General features: G+C 44.1%; 1 protein-coding gene across 6 annotated transcripts in view; it reads left to right on the forward strand.

Annotated features, from left to right (window-relative positions):
* Positions 1-2377: 2377 nt before the first annotated feature.
* The window catches only part of fgfr2 (fibroblast growth factor receptor 2), a 49409-nt gene continuing 33921 nt past the window's right edge, over positions 2378-17865 (forward strand). For 4 of the 6 annotated variants that reach the window (XM_052080064.1, XM_052080065.1, XM_052080062.1 and 1 more), the window contains exons 1-5: positions 2378-2950; positions 4282-4537; positions 11014-11271; positions 13053-13127; positions 16976-17145. In XM_052080064.1, the coding sequence (XP_051936024.1) occupies positions 4357-4537; positions 11014-11271; positions 13053-13127; positions 16976-17145 (684 nt within the window). In that variant the 5' untranslated portion in view covers positions 2378-2950; positions 4282-4356. The remainder of the gene's footprint in view (positions 2951-4281; positions 4538-11013; positions 11272-13052; positions 13128-16975; positions 17146-17865) is intronic. The other 2 variants (XM_052080067.1, XM_052080068.1) reach the window with 2 other exon arrangements.

Genomic DNA, 17865 nt, shown 5'->3' on the forward strand with positions numbered 1-17865 from the left:
GTACACTTCCGGAGTGCACTTTTCTACAACTGCAGGCATAATGCCCCAAGTAAGTTATTATCATTGGCTCAACAAGAATGGGGAGTTAAGGGGAAGAAATTAGCTGGTCCAAAGACAAAAGGGAAGCTAGTTGTTGATTAACTCACTTCAACAGCATCTTGAATGCGTGTAGCTGCAGGAGGGAAGTTTCAGAAGCACAGAGAGGCCTTAGCAGTTAGAGGAAAGGGGTCTCAGCATTGAGGATATGCTCACATGCATGCTTTCCATTGATGGTTCCAAAGAACAATGTGAGAGAATCAATGTGCTGCTTTCAAATGCTGCTAAGATTGCATTGCCACGTTCTTTCCCTTTCACAGCCGTTCCTTGTTTTCAAACAGTGGGCCAGCAGGACGAAGGAAGCAAGAGGTCCGAATAAAACATCCAACAAGAACATCAATGACATGTTGATGGATACCACAGTGCAGGGCATTGACACCATGTAGTTTGCAGTCAAAAGCTCTTGGGACTCTGCTGCCCCAGAAAGTGGGATGCCAAGCAGGGGAGAATAATTTGGAAGGGAGAAATAAGTTATGTAAAAGAAAGAAATTTGTGTAAGCATTAAGTCAATAAAAGTCTCCCTTTCCCCAAGTCCTATATGTTTGTTGGTTATGGGCGAGCTGGATCAGATACCATCTGATTTCGGGTCAAAGATGCGGTACAACTTGGACTGGTCACCAGCCGATTGCAGGAGAGCCAACGCACTTAGATTTATAGCTATATGACAATGATGTCTGTTTTTTGGGAATGTCGGAGGAAGTGGGAGTAGCAAATTCCACACAAGCACGGAGAGAGCAACTGTGAGGCACGGGTACTAACCACTAGGACCCCATGGCGTATGTGAACTCATTTCATCTTGATAAAATCAGAATCTTCATGTCAGAAAATACCTTTAAAACATCTCTGGAAACTGCTTTGACGGATCAAGTACAACGCAAATAGCAGACATTAAAATGCTAACAACCGAACAGCAGGAATTCACCTGCCAAATTGAGACCATTAGCAATGATGTGGATGGTAAAAATAGTTTTGGTGAATCCGATTCCCGCTCCGGTTTTCCTGTGTGGAGTTTGCATGTTCTCCCCGGGCCTGCGTGGGTTTTCTTCGGGTACTCCGGTTTCCTCCCACATTCCAAACACATGCATGGCAGGCTGATTGAACACTCTAAATTGTCCCTAGGTGTGAGCGTGAGCGCGGATGGTTGCTCGTCAATGTGTGCCCTGCGATTGGCTGGCAACCGGTTCAGGGTGTACCCCGCCTACTGCCTGAAGAAAACGGCACAGACTCCAGGAGACCCTGGTGAGGATAAGCAAATCAGAAAAGGGATGGATGGATGGATGAATGCATGGATAATAATACTGTACAACTAAATAAGAAAATAAATATAAAGAAACAGGGGGGAGAATATATTCAAGGACATTTTAAGAAACAACGCCATTAAAGCTGCACATTTGCATTTTAAGAAGTGATTCAAAAGATGCAACCGATTTTGTGCATCCCAGATGCACAGGCAGGTCATTCTAATCCAAGGTGTTCTGATTTAAAATGTTCACTCGCCTTCAGTTTTAAGCCTCAACTATGGACTAACCAGGTCCGCGGGCTGGCTCATAGGTGGTTAAAAGTGCAGATATGTACCTCTGATGCACGTTATTGATGCTTTTAATTACATCACTGTGCTCTGAATTGGCAAGTTGACTTTCTACCAGTATGGGTCATTATCTGTCATGCTCATCCTTTTTGTTATGTTGTGGTACTGATAACCTCTTGTGTGTTATTGGCTTGATTCCGTTTTAATAAGATAAGATAAGATAAGATATCTTTTATTTGTCCCACACTGGGGAAATTTACAGCCTCCAGCAGCAAGAATGTAGGTAGAAAGAAGAAAAAAGAAAGAAGAAAAATATGTGTGTCTCTGTGATTGTGAGGCCATAAAACAAACCTTTATTCTTCTGATTGTCACCGGGTCAGCTGGGAGTGGCTTTGAGGTGACTTCATGAAGCAACAGGTTGGAACATCCATTGTGTGCATGGATTTATAGTTGGCAGATGAATAATCCAAAATAAATATTATGGGTTTTACAGGGCTTCGAAGTCAAATCCTGCTTTGGGTCCCGTGGAGGTGTCGCCCAGCTCAGTAAAGTTTGGGAATCACTGGTCTTCTCGTCTGTTGTAGACCGTGAGATGTCGCGCTTGATACACTAGGGGGCGCTCCAACTGCGGAACGCGTCTCTCGCTTTTAAGTGAGTTGAAGACGATCGCTCACGCTTGGATGGGTAGATGGGCGGAGGGAGGCGAGGCCCAAAAGCACTGCGGCCAGGAAGCAGCTCGAATTACAGCAGGAGGGGGAGCGTTGAGGATTGGGAGGAGGGAGGAAAGCAGAGTGTGGAGACGCAAGGAGGAGAAAAAGCGAGTAAACCTGACAAAGCGTCTGCATAAAACACTGTGAGGAGTGTCGGCAAAGAGGAAGGGGACACACGCTGATGGATTTTAACACATTTTGCATCGGACGTCTGTGTTATTGTAGCTCCTAATCACACGTCCACCCTCGTACTGACTTTCTTTTGAGTTGACAAGTGCACAGCTGGATTGTTGTTGCGCCCTGGCAGAAGAAACTTGGTGACGAGGAGGAAAGTTTCGGGGCTACTTGACTGTGCCTTTTTTAACAACCCCCCCCCCCCCACACTTCCACGGATAAAACGTAGGATTTCTTTGCATGGCAGCGCAGTACTCTGCAAATCAGGCTTGGAATATATTCAGCGGTTTGATCTGAGAGTGGATTAGTGAACGGCAGACAGATTTTCTTTTCGGAGCGTTGAGGAGTTGGGAGACATTCCTCCGTTTGGATTGAGCCCATGTTCTGTCCTCCCTTTATCCGTGCGTGCCAAAACAGAGCTCCACGATTTTACTCCACTCTGGTAAGTGTTTCTTCGGTTTATGATCCAACTCGGCAGGAAAAAAAAGTTTCCATTCGCATTCCAGTGTCTCCCTGCCTTAACGTTGTAGCCTTTTTTTTTTTACATTTGAGGGTTCAAGATGAGTGTATAACTCCAGGGCAAAAATCACATACACACCACTTTAGAATATGCAACCACACGTATTGTCAACTGTGCATGCAAACACTCTGTATTGAACTTCACTGAAAGAATCTTTACCCCCCCAGTAAAACTAGACCCTTGTTTGTTTTAGAAGCCGAAGAACTATACAACAACACCTTGCATCATTACTTTAGAACCCATTAACGTGGGTCTTGGTTATTTATTACTATGCTTAATTTTCTACATCGCCTTTATGGTGCCAATTATCCCGTGACTGCAGTTGTTGTTTTTTTTCTTCACTGCTTTGGTGCCGGGGCCCCTAAATTACGGAACAGCTCCAAATGACACCCCCACCAATTGAGGAAAAACCAACTGATTTGAATCTCAATAGGCTTCTTCAATCAGCGCCAAGAAATTTCATTCAGTCTGCTTTAAATGAAGAAGGTGCCCACGTTTGAAGCAAAGCAACACCATTACAAACTATTTTCTAGTCCAGTCTTGCATTTTTATTCATTTGTGTTATTTTGTACGCACTCAACTTTTTGTATTTTACTAAAATGAAGTGGGGTGAGTTCATTAGCAGTATGGTAACATACATTTAATAGTAATTGTGATGCTCATTCAGTCAAATAATGTTAAGGAAACAAAAAACAAAAATCAATATGTTCTATTTGTGACTCTCAGGGAGGCGTGCACTTAAACATAGAGAAACATTTAAGAACTGACGTCTGCTATAATTCGACTGCTAAATTGCACCAACGTATGATACGTGTGAATGTTAGGGTTGATTTCCATAATCGGGTGAGGGAAATGCACCGAAGGGCCGTGTCTTGCAACGGGTCTGGCGTCTCCTCTGCGGACAGCAAACAACTGGTGTCGCTAGCTTTTTATGGAACAGATTTGATTGTGAACAATGAGAGAAACATCTGTTTTTATTCTGGAACACACCAATTAAGCTACAATATTTTGATACTCTATGGCGAGTTTGAGTTGTCTAAGATCATTTTGCTGTATTAGAATTTGAGGTTGGCTGCGTATTAACTTCTGGTGCCTCACAGCTTCTTCACATCTTCAGCATCAACTTGTTTGCGTTACATTGTAAAGCCTTCTACTGTTGTCTCACTTTGTCTTTAAAGACAGATGAACTAGTGAAAAACACAGAAAACGCAGCACCGATTCCTCTAATGACCATTATCTTATTTCATTCTCAGCCCAGGTGATCGGGTGAATTCCAGTGCCTGACAGTCCAACCCGGCAGCAGTTGATGATTGGGCGGACCCCCTCAGATGGGATCAGTGTCCAGGGGGCAGTGGAGACGGGGGGTATGGGGAGCACTGGCCACCTCTAACGGGATGGCCTCGTGGGCCTGGCTGCTCGCTGCCGTCCTGCTGTCCTTGTTGACTGTCAGCGTGGCCCGGCCACCCCTTACCGCCACCAAGGAAGAGGAGCCCACTCTGGAACCTGAAGGTGAGCGGCCAGAGCAGGCTGGGAGAAATGCATCGAGCTGTGAGATGGAGGATGGTCTCAATGTCTGAAACTTTTGATGGGCTTGGTTTTATAAAGCAAACGCATAAGGCTCGTGGAATGCGCAGGTCACATTGTAAAGTGTTTTTTTTTTAAATATATATGCGTTGAAAATGCCCAACAAACATTGACTCAGAAAGCCCCCTGTTTTGTCATCTGTTGCTGATGTCTGCCGTAGTTGAAGTTGTGCGTGAGTGTGAAAAGCAGGTTGGTGGGACCGTGGAGGCTGAGACACTATTTATGCTGGCAGCACTCTCATGCCTGGAATTAAGTGAGATGGAAAGAGTGAAAGTAGGAATGCGATCGTATGCTTTCACTGGTCTGGGAGTTCAAAACTTGAACCTGTCGCATTTTATATTCTAGTCTTCCCCGCAAACACGTCTAAAAGGAATTATACATGTATTTTACTTGCTGGGGCGACAAGTGATGGTTCTGCAAGGAATTTTACAGATTAAGCACATTTGGTCAAACTGCCTAAAACATGCTTTTTTTTACTATTAAGGTTAAGTTTGGTATATAAGGTTCATATATATATTTTTTTAACGGTCAGAGGTAGGTCTAACAAGAACACATTCAGATTTGTTGCCGATTCCTTATTTTTTCCTTAAGTTCAATGGAAAGCTCATGCTGTCCAGGAGTTGATGGAGGCATACAGTTTTGTTTGGATCCGACTGTATGACCTTGGTGGATATTTTGGCATTCTATTATTGCTTTTAAGTCGATACGTCTCCAAGATTTTGTCTCCAATCATGCTGTCTGCAAAGATAATGTTTATTTTTATTTCTGTGCTAAGTAACATTCCAAAGCCTTTTGTTGTACAGCTTTAATCTGAATGGTAATTGTTTGTTTGGCAAACAACAAAACATGACTTTTCACCCATTCCTTCCTCCCCCACACACACTCGGTATTCATCCTTCAACTTCTCTTGGCCTTTACTTTAGAGGTCAAGAATGATTGTTGTGTTGATGAGAGGCTGTCTCACTTTGTTGTGGATCAGGAGACAAACGAAGGGACAGCAGGGTGTTCTCTGCGAGGCTTTGTCCACACGCATTCTTTAAATGAGATGACATTGATTTGGACCACGCAGACGTCATGTGACCGCAGATTCAGTTATTCAGAGCGTGGTCCAACCGCAGTGTCTTTTCCATCCTGTTGTGACCGGTGTCACCTGGAGGGCGTACATGTCAGGAAGACAGAATGGCCGCTGATCCCGCCCCCTCTGTCTTAATAACACCCCCCTACGGAGATGTTTCGGATTCCCTCCAGCCCGCTCTGCCCTCAGCCATGCTATGTGTGCGCGTGGGAGTAAAATAATTTTAGATGGGTGAGATTGTGTATCAGCGTAGTAGCCTCAGTGCGGCCCTGCGAGTTTTTCTACCTGTAACATTTCTAGCCAAGCCAGTGTGGTGGTTAAGGCCCTGCACAACAGAGCCATTGTTGTCACTGAAGCCACTGCGGTATCTGTGGGAGCGTGTTTACCTTGTCCAGGCGCACTCCGTTTGCACTTTGACAATGGCACCAAACACAATCCTTTGCATGGGCTTTCTCGAGTTCACAGGCCTTGCTTTTGCAGATGTAGAATAAGAGTGGCATGCTGGATGGTGGCCCAAAAGCAAGTGCAGCTGACAAAAGTCAGTTCATGACTTGGCCCTTGTCCTGCTTTCCCTGCCAAACTTTGTTCTTAAAAAATAAATAAAAAAACATTCTGTGCTGCACCGAGACCAACTACTCCAAATAGTTGAGTGGTTAGATAATTAAAGACAGCAAACTTGAGCCTTTGATGTTGAGACTGACACAATTATGATTTGGAACTTTTTCAAGAGAAACAGCCTTCATTTCTTGTTGACTGTGTGAATGCTGTAGTTGTTGCCTTGGCAGACTTATATTTGTTTGATTCTACACGGATTAAAAAAAAAACGCATCTATGCTGTCAGCAGTCATGGTCATGGTGGTCAAGGGTGTGAGAAGATGCACCGCGTGTTGTGTGTTTAGTGCCATTTTGTATCACTGTGCTATCTCATAATAGTAGGAGGGCAGCTGTAAAAGTATAAAAGTGTCACTTGGCTAGCTAATGACATGGAGAATGTGTGTGTTTGAGAGGGGGGAGGGTTATGATGTTGACAATGACCCCAACTCCAACCTAACACCGTAAGTGTCGCTTGTCCACAGCAGGAGGCAGAGGTGTTGATAGAGGAAAACAGTAATAGATTACTATGTTATACGAGTGCCAATTACTAGTTAATGGAGCTTGCCTTTAACACATAAGTGACAGTTTTTTTCCCTGATTTGTAACCTTTCCCATGAGGCATAGTGGATATCTATTCATCACCTGGTAGATGAACTTTCTGAATTGCTTACAATGTAATGATCATTCACTCACGGAGCCAAAACCTGAGGAGTATGGGCGCATTTGAATGCATCGAAGAGAAACTGAACAACAACAACAACAACAAAAATCTTTCTTTGTGGCGGAAAGGCAAAATGTGTTCCTTCATTTCTCAGTGGATGGTGAGTGTGTTGGCGGTGTTGGATGTTTAGCTGTGGAATTTGTGTTATTAACGGAATGTTAAATGGTGCAGGTGTAGCTTTCAGATGATAGCGAGGTGGCTGAGTGATTGGCATGTTTGCCTCACAGTTCTGAGGTTGAGGGTTTGAATCTGGTCCTTGCTCTTCGTGTGGAGTTTGCATGTTCTCCCCGGACTTGCGTGGGTAGTCCACCACCCATCATACAAGTTTCGTTGAAGAATCAAAATTGTCCTTAGGTGTGAATGTGTGTGTGCGAGTGTGACGTTATATGCTTTGGAATTGGCTGGTGACCAGTCATGTATCCTGCCTCGTGCCAGAAGTCAGCAGGGATAGGCTCCAGCACAACCGTGACCCTCATCAGGATAAGCTGTATAGAAAATGGATGCATGGTGGTCTTAACTCTCATGTTGTGGCTGGTGAGTGTACGGAATATCATCTGAAAGAAATAGTACATGTTATAGAAGGAAGGACATCTTTAGGCTGAGTGCATCTTAGCCTTTAAAGAGATAAGACGTAGCTAGAGTTGAAAGGGTCGGGTGGGGTTCAGGGAAAACATTGATTGGGAATGGGTAGCGGGGGGTCAGGCAAAATGAAGGGGCTGTTGCCATGGATGTTAGCTGGGGACCGGTTCACGGAGCCTCTCTTTTGTCATCGCATAAAAAGCAAAGAAGGGATTTGAATGTGAAAGGAGAAAGGAAAGAGGGAAAAACAAGAAAAGAGAGGGATTTTCTACGCGAGCAGGATGCAAAGGGAGGAGGAGAGGAAAAAGGAGGGATAAGAGGAGTTGCGGAGACAATTTAATTCAGTAATGTGTGTCTGTATGTGTGTAGCTTCTAAGATGAGATGGCAGTCATTACATTTAGTCAGAGACAGAAGCCTGAATGAGCCTTTCTACAAAAGTAAGCCAAGTTATTGCTAGTTGACATTTTATCACTTTCCACGTCACTGCTCAGTCTCCCCCGCTGAGATGGGGCACACTGAAACATCAGAAGGCAGGTAGGATGGCAGAAATGTTTTTAGATTTACTCCCTGCCATTAGATACATACACATTTTGCAATCTTGATTGGAGTGGGCCACTCTCATCTCACGTATGACGCGTGGAATCACTGTCAGAAAAGACAAAGAGATGTTTTCCCCTTCAGAAGGACCGGCAGTGATGAAGCTGATGGATATTGAGCAAAAATACGTATGTTTGTAATAAAGATGAGTGAGATTTCCCAACCCCTCCTGTGGTGAAGAGGTGTGGGGTGAGGGGCACGGGGGGGGGGGGGGGGGGGGGGCATGTACATGAAAAATCGGTCTACTCAACTCTTCAACCCAGCACGTGTCCTTCTACTTCTGTGTACGTGTTTGCATGATAGATGCCTTTGTTATTATAAACCTTGTATCCATGTTTTTTTAATCCCGCCCTTTAAGGCTCCTTGTGGTTACTGATGTATTCTCAGTATGTTTAAGTGTGCTCACATTTGACACAGGTTCCCATGAACAGTCAGGCAAGCTGGAGGTGTCAACAGGGTCAGGTCAGCCGGGTCAGGGGTGAGAGCGTGGAGGCGGGTGTTTGGAACGGGGGAAGGAGAGGCCAAAATGGAAGGTGAGGTGAAAGAGAGAAACCGGGAAGCAGTGGGAGCTGGAGATGATGGAGTGGCACAAATGGAGCCGGCAGAGATAAAACGTAATGAGGGCAGAACTAACACGTCGATGCTTTCTTTAATTAAGCACACCATTTGGAAGCCCGCTTCTGTCTCTTGTTTATGTTTATGTAACACAATCAGTTCCTGGATGGTCATTTATCTCAGATTTGGTTGGCTTTGGAAAAAAAAATATATCCCATGGGAAATAAAGGAAAGAGCAACAATCCATTTCCAGGATCAAACTCTGAGTAGCAAAAGACTTTTGTGAACTAAAATGGAAATTTTAAGTAGCTTTTGACCAGTATTAACTGTCAGTCAAGTCTGATATGAACTTCTGTTTATTTTATATTCAGATGTTCTTACTCTTTAAAGGAGGCTAAGTTGGGTGTTAACTTTGATAACAAATGAACGTGACTCGATTCCAGTATATATTCTTTCCCCCTTCCAAAGTTCTTCCTCTTCAAACACACAGTGCCTGGGTTAGTCTTTCTTTCTAATTTAATTGTGCCCCCCCCCCTCCCAAAAAAAGGCATTAATGAAATTATCTTCCACTATGTATTTGTAGTGTGGACCATCTCGGGACCCTCCTTGTGTTTGTTATAACCAGTGTACAATGTATTAACAGGTGTGGTTGTGACTATGCCAGGTAGGAGTGTTTTGTCAGTTTCAAATCACTCCTCTCGAAAGGCCTACAGGCATCACGTCGTAAAACGTGGCGGGAATATATTCTGTTATTCAGCATGAGACATCTTCCCTCTTATCCGACCACACACGTAGCTGAGAGTGGTGAAGGAAGGGCTAATTATTTCTGAATCAAGGAAAGAGAGTAAAAAAGACAATGCAGGAACTGTACCTGAGTGTGTGCGTGTGTGCGTGTGTGCGCGTGCGTGTGTTTACTCGCCCGAGGGGAACGTTTGGAGGCATGCACACATGCCGCGACTGCTGGCTTGCAGCAGAATTTCCCTTCCTGTTGAGGCTGGAGTGTGTATACACGACACTTAACACACACATACACACAGCAGGACATCTTGTGGGTGCAGCGTGGTTGAAAGGTGCGTTTGTTAAGACACAGGAAATGTGGGGAGTGGCTCGACCTCCATAATTACATGCATCAACCTGAAGCCACTTGCTCTAAATATCCATTCATCACCATGCGATACCATGACTACCATTTTCCATTTTCCTGATGCTTTCGCTGTGGACTGACGCTCATTTTTGTGCTGCAACAAAGAACAGAACTTGGATGGATCTTTTTATGTCAGTTGTAAAGGATTTCAAACATTGCAGTTGGCTGGATTTGACAGTGTTGAATTTTCCCCTATGTTGTAGAAATGCAATCTTATCTTTGAGTCATTGAAAATTCACTTGGTCCCATAACAGCCATCATAGTCTTTTCAAGACACGATGTGCACACAGGCATTCACTGACGTATTTAGATTTAGTATCTCCGCTCTATATGGGGCGGAGCGCTGTTTCGATCCTCTTTCTTCGCCAGCTGATCTTGTGCAGTAGTTGTAGCTCTTCTACTGACATTTCATAAATGAGAATAGCGAAGTCGGAAATGGAAAACAGAAATGTCAGGTCAATGTCAGGTAGGGGGTTTAAAAGTTAAGTCAAAAGACAGAAGCAGAGAAAAGCCTCCACCAAACTCAAACACATAACACCCGCTTCTTTTCCTTTCTGTCTCAACAACTTCCATCTTAGACCTCTTGGCTGCTGTCTTACTCAGGTATGCATTCTGCAGTTGTATTACTTTTTTTTTTTTTGCACCAGTCTATCAGTTACGCATACTCACTTTCTCTCTTTCACACACACATGTGCACACACACACACACACACACACACACACACACACACACACACACACTGCTTGGCATCTCAATTAATGGTAGTTGCGGTTGGGAGCTTTCTCTTCATACAGCCATGTTGAATTCTCTCATGCTAACAATGCAACGGTTGATTTGGATAATTTTTCACAATGCTGTGGCTTTTGCATGTTCTCTATCAATAGATACCAATCACACTGTACATTTGTTTTTGTGACTGCTTTTTCTGAGGGCTTTGTTTCAAATGTTTCACTGGGAATACATGATGGTCTGCCTGCACAAGTTAATTGAAGTGCATCCATTTGGTGGTGTTGTGGTGTTTTTGTTTCTTACACTATTGCTTGTTTCTTCCTCTCTTCCCACCTTCCTGTGCACCCTTTTCATCCACTCCAACTCCCCCTTTCCTCTCCTCCTCCATCCTCATTCGCTTTGCAGACGCATCCAACAAATACCAAATTTCTAAGCCCACGGTGTGCTCTGTGCACCCGGGGGAGGTGTTGAAGCTGAGCTGCCCTCTGCCGGCAACTGGGACCATCACCTGGACCAAAGACGGCAGCTCTCTGGGCACCAACAACCGCACACTGATAGAGCAGGAGGTGCTGCAGATCCGTGATGCCACACCCAAGGATTCGGGGTTGTATGCCTGCACCAGTGTGGGCAAAGACACGATCTGCTTCATAGTCAATGTCACAGGTGAGTCAGGGCCCAGGCACGGCACGGCAGGGCAGGACAGGACAGGGTTACTTTATACAATTAGGGCTCTATTTTTGGGACTGGCCTAAACCTACTCACTGTGCAACGTAACTCCTTTACAGAGGCAAGTTAGACCCAGTAGTGCTAATTGTACAAACCAATGAAGGCCGGCGGAACGGAGAGAAGGAGGTCTGCGCCACCGTGGGAGTGATCACAGCCAATTTCAAATGACTCCTCTCTTTCCCTTTAAATGCGGCACACACACAATGTAATTCAAGGACCATAATATTGAAGTAAAGTAACTTGAACACTTTTAATTACTTTGCAGTACTCCAAAACAAAGAGCAAAACATGTATATTTTAGTGTATATTTTTTACATATTTGTCTGGTCTGTTCTCTCCTTTGGTTGTTAAAAATGCATGGTTTTGGAATGCCAGAGGATGCCTGAGCACCTGCAATTCAAATCCGAAACACAAGAACTGTGAGACAGATGCGATAAACACTTGTGCCCCATGCAGCAGAGATGGATGGATGGTTAGAGGGATGGGTAGATGGATAAGTGGATGGATGCATCCATGGATTGAAGGCTATGTGAAACAATGGCTGTTTTCAAACTGTCCATGTAGGCAACATAATGTCCTTGTCCTGTCATGTGTTTGTGTGTCCAGTAGTTGAATATTTTTTTTCAAACAAACCCTGATTTAAAGTTGTGTGTAAAATAGTGACATACAGGCCAATTCCATATAGAGCTTGCCTTGCACATTTAAGTTTTAGTTGTATCGGTCAAGAAATTTAACGCATTGAACGAAAGAATTGCAGAATGACCTTTTCATAGAAATTCACGACATTAATCAGAAGAATCAATTCTATGGTTAACCTGCAGTGAAATACGTTTGGAGACGTTTTTACTTCAGTCCGTACTTATTTTTAGAATTGACCAAATTGTCTCACAGGCCGTTCGCGGCCTAATCTGGCCTGCAGTGTGCACGATTGACACCCATGCGCTACAGTCTCGACATGTCGGAACGCAGAAGCATTTAGTAGTCGTAGTAGTAGTAGTCGGAGTGTTGCTAATAATAATGCATTCAATGAATTTATTCTTACAATGGTGCAGAGGGTTGTAGCAGACTGCGATTGTATAAAAATAATCTCTTCGTCATTAGAGCCTGAAAGAAGTTTTATTTGGAAAATCACGTTCAGTCACCTCCGTGTACAAAAAATAAAACAAACTCGCTAGCAAAAATGGGTAATAAAAAATAAGTAAACGTCCGCGGAGAACTTGTTTGGAAAGAGGCAAATGTTTGAACAATGAGTCAGGAGGAGAATAGCCACAAATTCCCTTCCAACAAAGAAAGCTGTATTTTTGAGAGACCATATTAGTAGTCCTCCTTAAAATACACCTTCATCGTGAGAAGTAATTCTCAAGCACCCAGCCTGCTTTGCGTAAAATGCGGCACCGTGCTTTAAAACTGCTCTGAATTCCTTGCTTCTTTTTTGAATCAGGATCTTCTGAAATGACGGCGACCAAAACAAAATTATGAAGTAGACTAGTACCGTGGACATAAGTCTCATTAAATATGAACAAGTGCGGAGCACTTAGAACTTAGAACAACTGCATACGTCATGATAGTGAACTGAACTTGTTTTTGTTTCTATGCTAGTCCACCAACATGTTCCTTTGCATGAAACTCGTCCGTGGCGCAAAACAGAGTGGGTGCTGCTGCATAATGATCTGCATGGCCTGAGAAAGGGGGTCAGTAACCCGAGTTACTCTGTGCAGATGCCATCTCGTCGGGGGATGACGAGGATGATACAGAGCGAACAGAAGACACAGGGGCGGACGGAAAACAGCTAAGTGAGTATGGGAGGGATTTACGCCTGGAAAACATGATGTCAGCTCAATTACTCGTTGCACTCGGATGGCAATTAGTTGGCTTTACTTTATGCGGCTGATTTGTTGTGTGTAGTTTTAATAGACTGATTCCATGATGTTTGTGAATCTTTTTATAATGGGAAAAGCTCGAAGGAAAAAAGTCCAAATCGACTGAAATTGGGTTTCAAAAGCTCTGTACCTCCAGATAAAATGAATCTACTTTAAAGGTTGATTATTGGATCCAGTAGTATGTCTAATTGAATACTTTATGTGATTTTGTGCACAATACTTCCAAATGCTGTCTTTCAACAGTTTTAGCGTGTGCTTATGCAAGCGCCATATACAACCGTGAGTAATTACAATTAAAGTCATTTTTAGCTTTGACACTGGTGCTAACATGACGAGCGATCTCGGTCAGTCAACCACTCTTGAACGTCTCTAAAGTAGATGGCACAGGGTCACCAGAGTAATGACAGAGATGCTATTCTCTCATTGCAAGACAGCGGACCATCAGAATGGTAATGTTAGCGGGATTCTGATTGTTTGAACATAGTAAGGCAAAAAGAGGAAGTAGAATGACTTCATTTTATTGGATGTAGTACTGGTCGCACCAAAACACCAATTTCTCCGCTTATAGTCTCGATTTCTGCTGTTTGTGTGTGTGTGTGCACGCCACTCTAGGCGCGTGGGTGTACTAGATGCTCCAGGGAATGCAGAGATTCCTGACATTCCTTCAGCTTGTGTCTCGCAGGTAGCCAGGCCTCTTGGAGCCATTTGGCTTGCCAGTCAGTCAGCTGGTCTTATCTATTTACATAAGACATCCATCTGGACCCAGTTACCTACCTGATGGGCTGTGTGTTTGAGTGAGTCTGTGCTACTGTATGTGTGCGTATGAAAGAGAAAGTTTTGTCCGAGTATGTCCAGGCTAGTAATGTGTTCATGGAGCCACCTCCATACATATCCGCAGACACGCGCTCACTCTCAAAAATGGGCTAAAGTGAATATGAGGCCTTCCACGTCATGTTGAAATTCTCCACATGCACGCACACACTGATTGCTTCTCCACCTCCCTTTTTGGGCTCACGTTGCCTGAAAAACATTCAATATGGGGGAGGAAGCGAGCAAGAACACTGCACAAATGGGAAAAGAGAAAAGATCCAGAAGCTCCCATTGGTAATAAAGTGGTTAAAAACCAAAGGGCAGCTGTTCTGCCTGTACAATTACATACTATTAAAAAATAGAATACATTTAGAAAGGACACGATGTGTGTGTGTGTGCGTGCGTGTGCGTGTGTGTGTGTTCGCGCACGCTTCGTCAGTCCATCACTGCTTCCGTCAGTATTCAGCCCATCCCACGTGAACCCAGTCTGTAACTCTTCGGAGACAGTCAGTCGGCGTTGAGAACCTAATTTTCACGTCACACACAGGCATGCGTGGTCAAATTAAGAAAATAAATCTAAATAAAAACAACAAATACATGCACAGCATCATGATTGGTGAAATAAAAAGAATATGGGACACGCCATTGAGGTTTCTGGGGCTAAACGGTATAAAACATTATTTTATTAGAATTTTTTTTCTGTATTTGGTTGCGTGTCTGGTGCGTGTCACCTGTGTGTGAAGTACTACCGGAAAGTCCGTACTCAACGCCGTTTGGCCCCCACCGACGACACAGACAGACTGAAATGCTGATGGCAAGCTCACTTTGATATTCAAAATACATTTTACTCAAATTAGTTCATTGTAGTTACCCCAAATGATTAAAATCAACTTTATGAAAGATTGATCAACTCCTGCGGTTTGAAAAAAAAACAAAACACAGGCAGTTTGGTTGGCAGTGGTAGCCTTTTGGCGGAGACACGGAGGAGCCGCTTCATGTGAGGGAAGCTGTCTTTCGGAGAAGGGTGGGTAACATTGATGTCATGATGAAGGCAGAGAGCCATGTGTTTGTCTCAGTTTTTCTGGTTGAGAGCTTTCCTCAATTTGGTTTACATCATCAGACACTGTTGGCGGACCTCCCGTTTCTAGAAAACACACATGATAAAATAGTAAGAGAGAACTCGCAAAGAAGAAACCATTTTTTTAGAACGCTGGGGACGAGTGAGCGAAACAAAAGGCTTTGTAGGAGGTTCGCACCCAAGTTTCCCAGTTTTTGCATCAAGAATCGACATCGAGCGTAGTTAAACAGCAACTGAAAACTAATTTGATTGAACAAAAGCAGGCTTTCCATTTGGTCGAGACTCATTGCCCAACCAAGACGGACAATACTTTCTATTTGAAACTTGAATCTGGATGTCTTGTTTTTCCCGTACGTGAAAATTTTACAGTGGTGACCTATATAGCATATGTGTAGCCTTTTTAGATTACAGGATATGACAACACTGAATTATTGCTTTGGACCAAGTGATTTAACTCTCAGGAGGACAATGCAAGAAGAAAAAAAAAAGACTCAGAGTGCAGGAGTTAGATAACCTCAGCTGACCGTGGGCCATCCTGAGATAAGGGTCCATGACTGTGGATCCAGATGTGGTAGGCAACGAGAGTGCAGTGTGTCCTGGGCACCACAGCAGTTGGCCACTTCATCCGGTGAGAGGTTGGAGGGTCATCTTGTTTGAAGTGTTGCACCTCCGGACGAAGGGCATGGGAAACAGCAGCGCTCACCTTTCATGTGTTAGCCTCATCCTCCAACCTGGCTGGCACTTTGGGGTCAGAGGTCATTGTGGTGGGACGGCCTTGCAATGGGACAGTCTTCATCTAATCTGTCTGTGGGAATGCAAGGAGTGTTGACAAGGAGAGTGCAATTGAAGACAGTGAGGGCTAAAGATACCAAGAAATAAAGGGAGACTGATAGAGAAAGTGATGGGATACAATTGGAAAGACTAATTATAGTTGAGCACTTAGCATACTGTATGCATCCATCCAGGAAGGAAGAATGGAATTTACTCTCCAACAATGCGCTTCTTGTCTGGGGCGTACCAGCGAAAAAGATTCCAACGGAATGGGCTCTATTTACATAGGGCAATATTCTCATGCACCGTAAATATATCTTTGAAAGACAGTTGTGGTCTTATGAGTGGGAATTCCCTCTGCTGTTTGTCAGTTGTGCGAGAGGGGAAGTGATGGTGTGGAAGACCGTTTAGGTTGCCTTTCTTTTTCCTTCTGAGGCCCATCTGCTTTGGCAATCATGCTCCCAGGTGCACGGAGAATGGGGCAGGAAGGGTGCTTGGAACAAAATCTAGCTAGTTGCATGCTCGGCAGAAATGTGGAGAAACAAACACAACACAGTCAGAGAGGCAGACAGATGTTATAGAACCACTCTGAGTTTGGTGAACGAATGAGATCCTTTTTGGTAGCTTCTATTTTCTCCTCTGACAACACTTAATGGTTTTCCAAGGGCGATAAGCATTTGTGGTCCTTTCTGCATCGTGCCAAGTGACAGGCAGATAAAGACGGGAGCTATGGGAATTGGAGGAAGTGGAGTAAGAAAAGCTGCTAAATTGAATGAGATGAAATTGAATGTAATAGTCCAGTTACCCTCTTGGCAGTACCAAGTGCCTTCTCTCCTAGACAAAAGTTTGTTTGTTTTTTTTCATTTGGTCTTGTTTTTTAAGATGAAACTGTGTTCTTTATTGACCTGTTCCACCTCTGGGTTGAGTTCGTCAGGCAGTGTGTCGATCAATGTCAGCGAGGTGATTTTCAGCGTCTGTGGCTTGTTGGATTGGGGGAAAGCCCGCTTTTGGCTGCAAATGACCGTCTTGGGTCGCAAGGCCACGGAGTTAACACTGATGACATGTTTTAGGGATCTCAGCCTAACTGGCCAACTGTTTGCAGGCGCCCCATACTGGACCTCGGCTGCAAAGATGGAGAAGAAGCTGCATGCAGTGCCAGCTGCCAACACAGTCAAGTTCCGCTGTGCTGCAGGAGGCCACCCCCGGCCCAAGCTGCACTGGCTTAAAAACAGCAAGCCCTTCCACCAAGAGGACCGCATGGGAGGTTATAAGGTACAACAAACATTACAAAATCAGACTTCTGTTTATGTCTGACGTTAGACTTTCCCATCTCCGTGCCATCATCATTCCAGCTATTTGCGGTCAGAGTCCAATTTTGTTTTCTAATACTTGTGAATGTCCTTTCACCTCGTTTTCATGCTCCAATGGAGACGGAGGAAACAAGGACACGGTTTATGGTGTGAAATTGGAATTGCTCATCCTTGAGCCTCCTCTCACCAGGAGACTTTGCAGAATCTCTCACTGTAACTCATTAGAGAGCCAGGCGTGGGCAGGCAGTAAGAGGAATTGGGTAGTGTCGGGTGTGAAGTAAGAAGAGCCTGAGGTAACTCAATCAGGGAAAACGGGTCTCGCTTGCTGTTATTTGTGTGGAGTTGACGTTCATGCGATTCACTAAATGGTCAGTGAATAACCGCAACAGGTTTATGCTGAGCTTGTGCATGACACGACTTTGTTTAATGCTTTGGTTACAATGAAAGTGAATGGATAAGGTTACTCTTTCGGGACGCAGAAAACAGTTTGTACGTAAGCATGACCAATTTTTTCGAGCAGTAACACGGTTCCAACAATTGGACTTGTTACTCATCTTATCTCATACTAGAAATGGCTGTTATATTTTCCTTTGTCAAAAGAAGAATAATAGCAAATGGAAAGTAAATTAGATGATTGGAACTTCCCGGAAAGTTACAGTGAAGCAAGCGAAACCGCTAAAGG

This window comes from Hippocampus zosterae, chromosome 11, assembly GCF_025434085.1.
Source record: "Hippocampus zosterae strain Florida chromosome 11, ASM2543408v3, whole genome shotgun sequence".
Classification (NCBI taxonomy): domain Eukaryota; kingdom Metazoa; phylum Chordata; class Actinopteri; order Syngnathiformes; family Syngnathidae; genus Hippocampus; species Hippocampus zosterae.